The 13,815-nt window shown below is 40.0% G+C and overlaps 1 protein-coding gene across 3 annotated transcripts in view; it reads right to left on the bottom strand.

The window, feature by feature from the left end:
- Nucleotides 1-804: 804 nt before the first annotated feature.
- Nucleotides 805-13,815, bottom strand: part of SLC35D2 (solute carrier family 35 member D2) — a 649,758-nt gene continuing 636,747 nt past the window's right edge. For 2 of the 3 annotated variants that reach the window (XM_044059523.1, XM_044059521.1), the window contains one exon: nucleotides 805-3,600. In XM_044059523.1, coding sequence (XP_043915458.1) covers nucleotides 3,426-3,600 — 175 coding nt within the window. In that variant the 3' untranslated portion in view covers nucleotides 805-3,425. The remainder of the gene's footprint in view (nucleotides 3,601-13,815) is intronic. The other variant, XR_006363184.1, reaches the window with a different exon arrangement.

Below are 13,815 nucleotides of genomic sequence, written 5' to 3'. Positions count from 1 at the left end.
CATAGCTTCAAGCTGCTGGAATACAATGGACCCTTGCTTCTTCTCTCACTAAAAGCAAAACAGTAGCACCAGTCCAAGATGAAAAGTAGGTCACAGGCTCTTTCTTAATCATCAATCTTGTTCCAGATGATGCAATGGTCTATAGGCCTGCTGTAGCCTTTTCCGGGCAGATGACCTTAATAGCAACTAGACCAATCAGGAAGGTCCCACACAGACACTCAATGCAAAATCAGAGTCAGTCAGGAATTAATGCTCTTTGCTTATTTTCTTACAAGGAGTAAAACAGTAGCACAAATTACAAACTGGTACCTACAAAGCAGGTATCAGGATGTCTGGTGATCTGAAAGAAAAACTCACTTAGTAACAACAGGTCTGCACTACATATTCAACAATGTCTGCCACTCTATAGCACCCAATGTACGCTTTACAATTTTACATTTATTCTGTGAAAGGAGGAGACAGTTTTTAATTTTTTTTAAATATATATATTTTAAATTTTATATTTTAAATATTTAATATATATTTTTTTTAATTTTATATTTTAAATATTTTTTCAGACAAATGTTTTACTTCAGCTATTGATTTATGGAAGGAGAACGACTGAAAACAAAGTTATTAGGTTTGTATTAGCTCACTGCTGCCATACCTAATTTTTTTTGAAGTTGGCAAAATACTCTATGTATTCATTTTATCCTGGGTAGGAAAGACACGGTAGATGGAGGTCCTTTGGAGGAATCTGACAACAAAGTGAAGACTTGCGAATATTTTTCATTAGGGTGTCCATCAGAAAAAGGTGTAAAACCATACAAAAGACATATTTTTATTATAATAAAGAGAATAAAGTTTACAGACTATTTGTACTTATCACTGCCAAAGTCAGAGGCCTAGGAAATGACCAATGAGCCACCAAAGGGAAATAACCACATACTTCAGACAGCAAAAAAGAACTTGGTGGGGCATATGGTACAGACTCTTTCGTAGCTAGGCTTTCATTAATGACTATGGCACAAAATGTATCTGCTTGTCCCTAGGGATAGCTATAGGCCAAAAAAGACTGGGCCTGACTAATATCTGCCTCCAGCAAATTCCAATTTATATAATGAATTTCTTCAATAATAAACATTATGATAAACATCTGTCAAGACTGACGAAATAAAGATCAAAAATGACTACTGACTGCCAAATGTCAGGCCAAAAACAACAAACTATTTAAGAATGGAAAATGAAGTCAAGCAATTTAACAACTTTTGCATGATGACAGAAAATAAAGAATGCCACCAGTGGTTCTGTGAGGTACTTTGATTACGGAAAGTATTTTATACCCTTCAGAACACACAGGAAAGTGTTGAGAAAACATATGATAAAGATTGCCCATGTTTTAGTATCATGCCATAGCTAAACGAGTTTGTGAAGGCTTGTGTGAACAGCTTTGAAATATCTGCAGGTGACTACTAGAGTTAAGTGATCACCTTTCACTGGCACCTGCCTCATTGTAGGGGACATGCACTGCTTTTATCCCAGAAGTGATGTTCTCCTTTTTCTTTACTCTCTGTAAAATGCTTTTACCCTGTAGTGGAAGTGTCTGACTGTGGGTTGAGGAGCAGGAGAAAACTAGAGAACATTTTCTCCTTTTGTTCCTTCTTTCTTGCCTCTCACAAGAACCTTATTTCCTCAAAAAGTTTTCATCTTCCCTTCTCTTCTCTTCTGGCATCTATCTTTTATAACCTTCTTAGACTTTTAAGGATTTAAGGAATTTTTATTTGTGCTGTGAACACCAACAAAAGTGTACAATTATTGTGTTGTTTAAGTCCTCAAAAGCATTGGACTCTGGAACATTTTGTAGTGCCACTTGATGACTGCAATGACATCTGTTTACTGATTATGTTGGCAAAGACTTGAGCCAACTGTAAACTTTTAAAAATTATCCACTTTCATTTCAAAACTACACATTATTTACCATGCATGCTGGTGTGAAAACAAGAAAAAAAAAACTACATCTGACTTATAAAGGCTTTCAGATTTCAACTAACAGTTACATGTGATGGGCACACAAAATAGAACACCTAACAGTTTTTAATCTGTTGGAAGAACTGAAGATATCATGAGATAAATGCTGTATTTATGAAAGTAACATGCTGGCCAATAACACATGTATGCAGGAATGAAATGTACTTTACAATGCACTAACATTCCTGGAAGAGCGTCTATTGAATGAAAAATGTCAGTGGAAATATTAGAAGTCAAACTAATGTAACAGTCTTCCTCAAAGAAAGTTCTTACTGTCTATAAATCCATTATACCCAATTCCTGCATGTTTCAATACAGTACTACTTACTAGAAATTTGCTAAATTATCGGGGTAAGTTTGAGCAATGATCACTGGTTATTTTTAAATAAAATAATATTACTTATTTACAATATATTTAATTTTTGAACTGTATTTCAAAAATCATTACCCTTGTATTCAACAAAAGAAAGAATGAAAAAATTATGGCTGGATGCCATTTGCACTGAGTGTTATCAACATTAGCAAATATAGTAAAAGCAATGTGGGGAAACTCTAGCATGTAAGAAGAAAAACACAAACTGTAAGCCTTGTCAGTGTAGCAAAGGTTGCCTTGCCAGATTGATCTTATTGCACCACACAGACCTTGAAGGCAAATTTCTTTAGTAACTTCAAAGGGAGTATCTGGTTCCACATCTGCTCCTTTACAACAGGGAAGTCAGAGTACTCTGAGTGGTATACTTAGTATGTAAACAACTCATTCCTGAATCAAAATTATTAACATTTAAAAATGATGGGTAATAGTATGCCTGTCTTCCAACCTTAATAATGAATCCATTTGTTTTATTTAATTTCAACAGACATACCAGATGCATCCTAGGAAAACAAAATAGCTCATGTATCGTAAAGCTACACACTCTGATGGAAAGAGTAGTTAGCAACCCTGGTTCTGCTTCCTGAGTGATTGGAGTCATTGGCTTCTGGTATATGACAATGAGGCTCACACATGAAGGAATTTCTTAGGCAGCAGTCATATATCACTGCCCTGGCACTTGGCTGTAGCACAGATTAGCTGAACTCTACAGCAGTCTTCATTTTTTTTTTTGGTGTATGTAAACAGATACATCAGAGATGCTCTAATAATTGAATTGGATGTTGGCACTTGACAAAAACATGAAAGTGGACAAATATTAAGAGTCAAGCAATTCAAGACATACAGAGGGATGACATGATGACATCCCCCCTCCAACAACACTCTTGACAATATGGCTGATGTCAACCTTTGAAGAGTCTCATAGCTCAATGTGCCAAGATGGCAAAGGTTTCTGTGTTTACAGAAGATAATACAGGTGCTTCTCTGCTTTAGCCTGGCATCTTTGTAAAGAAAAGTGTTCCACCCTGACATTTTAAAAGCACTCTTCTTATCTGACTCCTTCCTCTGGATCAGTTACTGTACAGTTTTTAAAATGGTTTCCTGTTTTCTCATTGAGGGAATAAATGTCAAAAGATTCCTTAGAAACACTTGAGTTTGTTGCTGCCTGCTTTTGTCCACTGCCACGGAATGTTAGAAATGAGTACAGCAGTCCTCCAACCAAACTAAAATGGGAGAAATGAAAACACATTAAGTATTTCAGTTTTTACAAACAAAGGCTACAATGATAAAAGACAACACAGGACTCTGAAGATGACTGAGAAAAATTCAGACTATATATGTGCACACACACACACACACACACACAAACATGTGCACTCTGTAGTTGCATGACAAAATTATACAGATTTACAATTATACGGATTTACAGCAACAGTTTAGTAAATCAGTAATTTCTTTTCAGTTTTGCTAAAGGAGAAAAGTAAATTTATAATATTAACAACACAATATATGAATGTTATTTTTAGTTAAGTAATAATGTTATGACCTAGTGTTTTCTTAATGCTGTGGTTAATCAACCCTTTGCCAAGTGCTGCATTTTACTACAGGTTGATTAGCCTGAGTACCAACATTACTTGGGACTACTTTATTACTATTAATAGAATTGGATTTCTGTTTTACTTCAGTTCTCTAATACTATGCTTATGTAATTTTAAACATTGGAGACACTTCCACCAATGTGTTGGAAGTGTGACAAAACTGACTTGAAAGCTAACACTTCACAGCAGTGTCCTGGGAAACAATGACACTGCAATTAGGTTTTCTTGATGATTTACCTTTTAATTTGAATAGTTTGATTTTACATTAGATTGCTTATGTTCAACATTACTGCTTTATATCACCTAGTCAATAAACAGAAGTGTGGCAGCATAAAGTGAATTACAGCTTTTAAAGGCATTACAGTTTTCTGGGTTTGGCTCTGTTCTGTGGATGCTACTGTTTATGCTTTAGGATGACTAGAATATGACATTGTTGAAAGGTGCACTTTGTTATGCATCTTTCTTATGACAAAATGGTACTTGAAAAAAAAACATAAGAAAAGAAGAAATGGCTGGCTCAGTATGAAGCTTCTCAAGAAGAGTTATTTAAAAAATGTAGAGTTAGGAGACACAACATGCACAGAAAACCTGAGATTTTCTGCTGTATCACAGAAAATGGAAGGAAAAGAGTGTATTCATTTTATGAAAGAACAAATAAGCAACTGGACTGGTATTTCACATTAGGGCTTATTAATTGAAAGGGCACATAGAGTGCAAGCTCCAAACCTAACTATGAAAAAAGCAGCCAAGAAAGGACACATAGAGTGCACACTTCAAACCTAGCTATGAGAAAGCAGCCAATACCTGTATTAATAAAGATGCAATCGTACCAGAGAAAGAGTTGATCCTGGCAAAAATGTGGCAGAAGGAAAAAGTATTAAAAATTGGAGACAGCAGAGCATTTGTTGAAATTGATTATTCATTGCACACCAAGCAGAATAGAAGCAGATTTATGCCAGCCATCATGGAATGTTGATAGGCAGATGTTTGATTCAAGCTTCTGTATACAGCTGTCTTCAGAGTATTCTCCTGGAGGTTCAAAGACATTTTTGACGGAGAACGGGCTAAGGAGGAAATAAAATAAAATCAAAGAAAAAGTGAGCCAGTAAGCAGAAAGGGACTTTGCTTCTCATTCTTCTGACAATAAAGCTCACAGACAGACTTTGCCATTGAAAGCTTTTTCCAATGTTCCAAAGAAAATTCTTGAGAGACAGAAAAAAAAGCACAGGAGTTGACTACAAGAATCAAGAGTTCCCAACATTTGGACCGGAGTCTGCCAGGATAAGGAGATGATCACGAAGAGGAAGACCAGCAACACAGAAATTAATGAATAAATTGGAGTCTATAAAAGCATCAACCACATTTGTGAACTATGGCTTTGCAAGAAAATGTGGCACGAAAAAATGGAATTTTGCTGGCTTTATCAAACTTGTGGATGGACTGTAAAGCATATATCCCACACTATGTCATTACTGTTTAGAAGGACACTACAGGGAAAAAAGATGTACAACCATTTTTGTTCTTACTTGTTCATGGGTAAATACTAAGCTAGCTGCTTTCCAAGCCTAGCCAATATCCCTCAGTTGTGAGAATCAAACCATGTACTTTGTAAATGTAAACACCTTAACCATTATGCCAACTCCCAAACCTAGACAAATGTTTGCATAAAACATTTCATGATGTAAAGTGCATGCTATATGTAATTAGTATAGTGTACACTCAGGAGTATTATAAATGTGGGAAAATTCAAAACCAGCGTGTGTCCTTGCAGCCAAACCAAAACTGGGAAAAAGCAAAAGGCTCACTTAGCACCTCGAGTGACTTCAGGTGAGGAGAAAAGGTAGCTCATTTAACTTGTGTGATAGTATCGTACTGCAAAAACTGTAATAGCTGTAGTACCGCAGCACCCTTTAAGCTAATGTATTCCAGTTTAAACACACAGAGAGTCCAAGCACAAACTGTACTGTAGATCAGTTACGGTTAAATATACACAAAACTGAAGTCTGATAAATAAAAAATGGTTAAGTGCTTTCATCCCATCATTCGGGACTTCAAGAATTAATAAGGGATTTCTGACTGGAAATAGACTGTCTACACTGCTTGGATTACTTTAAAATACTTAATAATTCTATATAACATTTCAAATGATATTTTTTTTTATTATTTTTGACTTAGGACAAGTTTAAGTTCGCTACTTCTACTACCATTATCTGATCTGATTAATATACGGTGATTAACTAGATATATATGGATTGAAAATCTTCCACACAGAGAAGTTTCTTACACTGTTTTGTTTCTGGACCCACTATACTTGTTTAGTGGGTTGTTTGAGACTTTGGGGATACAACAGAGATTACTTGTTTTTTAAAAGATCGTGAAGAGAGACTGGAAAAACAATTTACAAGTGAACAATGGGAGGTCATATGTATGGCTCCCAAGTATGAAACAAAATCCACAAGGTTTAAGTTTTTTGCTTGGAAATATCTGCATATATTTTTATCCCTCAAGCAGACTTCAAAGAATTTTTCCTCATGTAAACAGCAAATGTTGAACGTGTGATGGGGAAGAAAGGGGTAACTAAGAGCATGTTTTTTTGGGAATGTAATGAGTTGGCAAATTTTAAAAAATCACCTCAGAGTACTCTCTCAGAAATACTGAGGAAGGAAATGGCTGTAACTAAGGAAACAATTCTCTTGAGCTGGGACACAGGAACTGAATTGCCTAGACAAAGTAAGGCCTTTTAAAGTTTAATTTTGTTACTGCCAATAAAGCAATTACTACAAAATGGAAATTAAAAGCTAAACCAACTGTGTTTGAAGTACTGAATATTATAAAACAGATAAAAGAACAGGAAGGGGGATCTTCAGAAAAGGGAAAGAGCAATATATGCATTATAATGTTCAGGAGGAGCAAGGTTTAAGGGAAACCAGGAACTGAGCAATTCATGTAATGCGGTACTGAAAGGCAGTTGTAAAAAAAAGCATGCACAATGTGTGTACATGGAAAAAATGTTAATACGGCTTGTTTTCTTTTTTTAAGCACAGCTCCTCATGGTGTCCTGCAGAGTTCTACAAGCAGCAGAGAGTGGAAGAGTGACTTTCCTTTGATTTATAAGTATTTTTCTGGTGTTCTATTTTTCGACTGTTGTATTTCGACTGTATTTCGCCTAAAAGCGTATTTTTATTACTAAACTAGCTCTGCAAGTTGATTTACTGTATTTCTGTTTGCTTCTGAACTGTTTTGCACTTTAAAAAGTTTGTTTTTGCTTAATTTAACTGGTAGGCTACACACTCAAGTGCGCTAGCCTATTTAAAGCATTTACTGTTTCTTACTGTATCTTTTTTTGTCTGTTTGTAAAAAAAAAAGCAAAAAAAACAAAAAATATCCTTGTTTTCCCGCCTTTACTGAACTAGAATAGTCTAGTCTTCAGATTTTGCTGATCTCTGGGCTGTGTCATAGTTCCTGTGTTGTCCATATCCTTATTTGGATAGGAGGAAGCTTCTTTGTTCACCAGTGGGAGTGGGGAGCACTGAGCAGCCTATCTGTACCTAAAGGAGTGGTTCCAGCCCAGAAACTTGTAGTTTATTGGCCGTTTTGGGCCATTTCCTAGCTCTTTCTAACCCCCCTGCTATAAAGCCCGCTTTTGCGTGATTTTGCGCGAAGTTGCGCATAGCGCAGCAACGGGCAGCGCCGGTTAATCAAGTTTAAACTATTTCAAGCTCCGCTAAGTCTGCTCTTCAGTTTTTCCCTTAGAACTGCTCTACTTTCAATCTAAACAGTCTATTCTCTATCTGAAAAGCCCAGCACTTGCTCCTAAAGCATTTTTACACAGGTAAAACACTCTTAAACAAAAAGAAAGCACTACATCCACCTACAATGCCCTTGAGTACCCATTTCCCTATAGGTCCTTTCTGACTCAGTTACACAGCAATCCCTTACACTATTCTAGCATGTCGAAAGGTCAATTACTGGCATCCTCTCCAGTTCAGCTGGTGAATCTGGGAATCTTGAGGCAATGTTACAACTGCCTCATGTACACAGACAACCCTCTCCTCCTCCCAACAAATACAAATATATGTGAGAGATGCAACTATATAGCCAAACTGGAGGCTGAGCTCTCTCGACTCAGTACTGGCAAAACCAGTCAGGAGGAGAAGGTAACCACACACACCACAAACCCAGTCTCACATAGACCTATCACAACTGCAAACCAAACACATAAACACACAAAAACATACTTGGAGGCTCTAATTAAAAATCTACCAAAACAACAGAGGCCTCCAAAGCAGACATTCAAGCAACCACTACCTCAAAACATAGCACATGCAACACATATTTCACAAAGTCAGTGTGCCGAACAGTCACAGCCCTTAAGGCCAAACAACATGCCTGATACACTTGTAATAGGTGACTCCATAGTCAGACACACTGGCGTCCCGCTCACCAGACTGAACAAGGAAAAAGTTACAGTAAGCTGCCTGTCGGGCGCTAGAATCCGCTACATAACACAAGCACTCAGGTCACTCCAAAGCAAGTACAAATATGACTCAGTCATTGTCCATGCCGGTGTGAATGACCTGAGACATACCTCCCTGGACTACATGAAAAGAGACATAGAGGAGCTCTCTTATTATGTAGCCCAGGCCGGTATGACCCTGACCCTGAGCAGAATCTTACCCTCACCAAGAATGATGCCACAGTACAAAGACAAAATGATCAGCTTTAACAATTGGCTCAATTACTGGTGTCATTCTAAGGGGATCCAATGTCAGTCTGCTTGGGATGACATGCTTGACAAGCCAAGCTGCTTCGCAAGGGACGGCTTGCACCTGTCACCCCTGGGCTTCCGGATACTGGCCAAGGCTCTTGCCACCCCATAGTGCCTTTTTTAGGCAAGGCTCAAAAGACAAACCCACCTCCCTAGAAATCACAAGTGGAAAATGCTGCTCAATGCCAGAAGTCTAAACCTCAAGATGCACGCTCTCGAAGCCCTCCTCCTGGAGAACATTGATGTCTGTGCAGTGACTGAAACCTGGTTCAAGGCTCCTGAGAGCACCCCAGCACTACCAGGTTACACCTCATATCATGTTTTTCGGCCCCAAAACTTGGACCAAACCACAAAAGGAGGGGGAGTATCCATATTCATCAAAGATACCCACACCTTCAGGTTAGTGGCAACGCACGAAGCATCGGAGACCATCCATGTGCAACTAACCATAGGCAAAACTGCCCTACAGTTTGTAGCATGCTACAGACCACCCTCTCAAACTCAGGAACCCCAATCAGCCTTCCTGAAGACACTGGAGAGTATGAATGTCTCTCCAAATACCATCATATTGGGAGACTTCAACTACCCAAACATAGACTGGGAGCATTACTCAAGCCCCAACACCCTAGCCCAAAGGTTCCTAGAATTCATAAACTCAAATGTGATGGAACAACTAGTCACCACTCCCACAAGAGGAGATAATATACTAGACCTGATCATCACAAACATGGGGACACAATGCTCCACACCGGAAGTATACCCCTCATTGGTGAGATCAGACCATAAATTAATCTCACTGGAAATCCACATCCCGCCCCCACCCCCAGCACAAAAGACCACAGTGAAGAATTTCTCAAAAGCTGACTTCACACTTCTTAATACTGAAGTGGTATCCTTCAAGGCCCCTGGACCAGTGGAAACCACAGCCCACACCACTGAATCCTTTATAAACTCCTTCTACGGACACCTTCAAGAATGCATGGATCATGCAATCCCAAATAAAACCAAGACCCATTCCCCCAAAGGAAGGCGTCCTGTCTGGTGGACCCCAGCCATTAACAACCTTTACAACAGGAGGAGGAAGCTACTACACGACAGAGCAAAATCCCCAAAAGGGAAGGCATCTCTGATCAGTACTAGCAAAAAACTAATATCACTCATAAAATCATCCAAGGCCAACTTTGAGAGAAAAATCGCAAAAGACACTAAAGACAATCACAAGGCCTTCTTTAGTTATGCTAGAAACCTGGTTGGAAACTCCCAGATATGCTCAGAGTTAGTCCAAAATGACAAAAAATACACTGAACCCACAGACACTGCCAACATACTGGCAGACAGGTTCAGTGCAAATCCCCCCCCCCCCAAAAGGAGAAATATCTATCCCAGCAGAGTGTAGCCTCCCTGACATCTCAGATGCCCAGGTGAGTGCTGCCCTCTCCAAAGCTAAAAACACAGCATCAGTGGGACCAGACGGTGTCCCGGGTTGCATGCTACATGAACTCCAAGAGGAACTAAACCCGCACATAAGGCTGCTGTTTAATCTTAGCCTTACTACAGGATACATACCCAAAGAATGGCATACAGCAACAGTGGTCCCACTCCACAAAGGAGGTGCTTCTACGGACCCTGGAAATTACCGCCCCATAAGCTTGACGAGCCTGGTCTGCAAAGCTATGGAGAGGATCATTATGGAACTCATAAACAAAGACATTTGGTACCTACAGACACTGGATCCTACCCAATTCGGCTTTGTCAAGGGCAGATCCTGCCTTTTGAACCTGGTCGACTTTTTTGAAACAGTCACTAAGGCCATTGATGAGGGTAAGGCAGTTCACACAGCCTACCTTGATCTTGCAAAAGCCTTCGACACAATACCCCACTCGGGCATCATAGACAAGCTCACCAGCTTAAATGTAAACCCATATGTCATAAGATGGGTTGCAAATTGGCTCAAGGACAGAACCCACAAGGTCAAAATTGCTGGAGCCATGTCAGACTCTAAGCCAGTCACAAGCGGTGTCCCACAGAGCTCGGTCCTGGGACCCCTCTTGTTCAGCATTTATTTTTCCGAGGTGCAAGCAAACATAGGAGGATTGTGGCTGACAAAGTTCGCAGATGACTGCAAACTGGGTGCCATAATTGATACTCCAGCGGACACAAGCATCCTTCAGAAAGGAAACGGATAACTGGTGCCAGAGCCATGGCCTTAAACTGAACGCCAAAAAATGTATAGTCATACCCTTTGGGAAAAACAAAGTACCCACAAATTACCACATAGGTGGTAATCCATTAAGTACAGAAGAAGTAATCAGGGACCTAGGGACCCAAGTTGACAGTAACCTCTCATTTGACACTCACATTGCCAAGATGGTTAGGAAGACCTTCTATATTACCCACCTTATCATGAAAGGATTCACATCTAGATCAAGAGAGGTCATTGTGCCCCTATACTCTTCCCTTATCAGGCCCATAATTGAGTACAATGCCCCATTTGGGATGTACCTTACCCGACACCTGCAGCAGTTAGAAAGACCCCAAAAGTACCTCACCAAGAGGATCAAGGGTCTCAAACATATGTCATATGCTGCCCGGCTGAAGAAACTCCAGCTCTATTCAGTCACATACCGCCTACTCAGAGGCGATCTATGCCTGACGTACAAGGCCATGTCCAATCCGGAATTAATGGACATGCTCCACCTCAGAACATCCAAATCCACCAGAGCCATGAGAGCGAGAGATTTGAACCTCAACACAGAAATAAATAGGGTGTGCTGGAGGGACAGATTCATAACCCAGAGGTTCCCTACACTCTGGAACAGAATCCCAGGCCATGTTAGGCAGAGCCCCTCACTGACTCTCTTCAAGAGAAATCTTGACGAGTGGATGGGAGATCATAGGTTTACCCCGGGGGTCATCTCTGTGTCACTACTAGACAGAGGCACAGTAAACTAAACCCTAAATGGGCATAGTATTCTCATTCCAAGGGGTGGCGAAAGCCACACACACTCTGGCTAGGCTTATAAATGCCCCAGGGCAGACAGCCTAGTATGAACCTATGAACCTATAATAAAGGTATTAAATAAAAAAACACAACAGAGACTAGGCTGAAGATCTGGAAGTTGACTGGAAAGAAAGCACATGAGTTCAAAGAATTGCTCAGGGCTCTAGCACCTCAGGAAAAAGTGGAAATAGATGGAGCTGAAGAAGAATGGCAGTGCCTCAAAACAACATGTGTAATGAATATAGAACAGATATGCAGTCAATCCAGTTGTGGAAATAGTTACACAAGGAAAGCTGGTGGTGGAATGCAGAAGTCCAGAAAGTCGTCAAAAGAAAGAAGGAGTGAAGGAAAAACTGGGAGACAGAAAAAAACAGATCAGGTTAAGAAGGAAAAATGGTTGGCTAACAAAGTTGCTAAGACAGCCGTTGCATCAACAAAAAACAAAGCATTAGAGGCACTCTACCAGCTTTTAGAAAGTGACTCAGTAGCAGGTACAAAGAAACACTATTAGGTTGCAAGGCAAAGGCAAAACGATAAGGAAGATACTCAGACACCATTCATAAGGGATGTCAGCAAAAACCTGCTCACCAGTCCACAGGACATCAAAGGTAGATGAAAGGAGTACTTTCCAGCAGCTTCTGAATGAAGAAAATCCCACTGCAGCTGTACTTCCCCAGACAGAGCCTATGATGAAAGAAAAGGAGCTTACTATAGAAAAAATAAGAACAGCAATATGGAAAATGAAATCAGGGAAAGCAGCATGCTCAGATGACAGCACAACATATAAGATTCAGATGTTGGGTGAGATGGGGAAAATGGTAGTTATAGCAGTATGGGCAGAAAGGCATATCCCAGATAACTGGAGAATAAACATACTAGTGCCAGTGTACAAGAAAAAGGGGGCCATCTACAACTCTGGGCAGTACAGAGGTCAAACTTCTGTAACACTGCATGAAAGCTCTGGAGAGGGTGAATGATAATTTCTACTATTATGCATATTCATTTAAGATAGAAGATGAGCATTTTTGATCCATATCAGGATGCAGCCCAACTAACCCAATGTTACAGTGAGACAGACAGTTGAGAAGAAGCTAGAGATGAGGAAAAAGCCCAACTGGCCATTCCTAGACTTGGTCAGTACTGCAGTAGTTTGAAGTCCCAAAAACATTAGTAGAATTAGTGCAGGCTATACACAAGGACCCAATGACTCAAGTAGGAACAGTGTGCGGTCTCATAGAGAGGTTTCCAGTGGGAGTGGGTATGCATCAGGGTTCAGCTCTGAGCCAACAACTGTTCATGCCAGTGATGGTCTACATTAGCAAACAGGTCAATAGGGACAGATCAACAAAACTGCTGTATTTAGATGATGTGGCATTACAAGCAGACTCTGAGCAAAAACTCTATCAAATGATAAGGGAATAGACTGCAAAATGGAAGGCACATGGGATGAAATTGAATACAGATAAAACTGTTGTAATGTCAGTAAATGGGGGGAAATGAAAACTATCTGAAAAATGAGACAAGAGGGGAAAACAGTGGAACAGGTTAAGAGCTTCAAATATCTGGGAGGGGTGGCTGATGAAAAGGGAAGTCTGAATGAGGAGGTCAAAGCCAAAATCAGAAGGGCTGCAGCCAACTAGTACAGTGTGTCAGGTGTAACATATGACAGAAAAATGTCACAGAAGCTGACAAGTAAGGTGTGCAAAACAGTGGTGTAAACAATATTGCTGGGCAGTAAAGGTAGGGCAGATGAGGAAACTAGATGTGATGGAGATGAAGTGCCTGAAATGGGTGACAGGATGCACACTGTGGGACAGATGAAGAAATGAGGACATCAGAACAGAAGTGAAAGTAGCTACGATTGCAGAGAAGGTCAAGGAGAACAGATTAATGTGGTCCAGGCACTTGTACAGAAAAGTAGAAGACAATCTGGAAGAAGATTTGGGACAAACAGGAGGAAGGAATGAAGAAACTAAGACATCCTGCAAAGAGGTGGATGGATTGTGTGACAGAAGACCTACGACAGTCAGGCATGACTGTCAGGGAAGGAGAGATGGCAACAACTGACAAG

This window comes from Protopterus annectens, chromosome 17.part0, assembly GCF_019279795.1.
Source record: "Protopterus annectens isolate FY-2018-M chromosome 17.part0, PAN1.0, whole genome shotgun sequence".
NCBI classification, from domain to species: Eukaryota; Metazoa; Chordata; order Ceratodontiformes; family Protopteridae; genus Protopterus; species Protopterus annectens.
The sequence above is the reverse complement of the archived record's forward strand: the minus strand, read 5'-3'. Positions and strand labels throughout refer to the sequence as shown.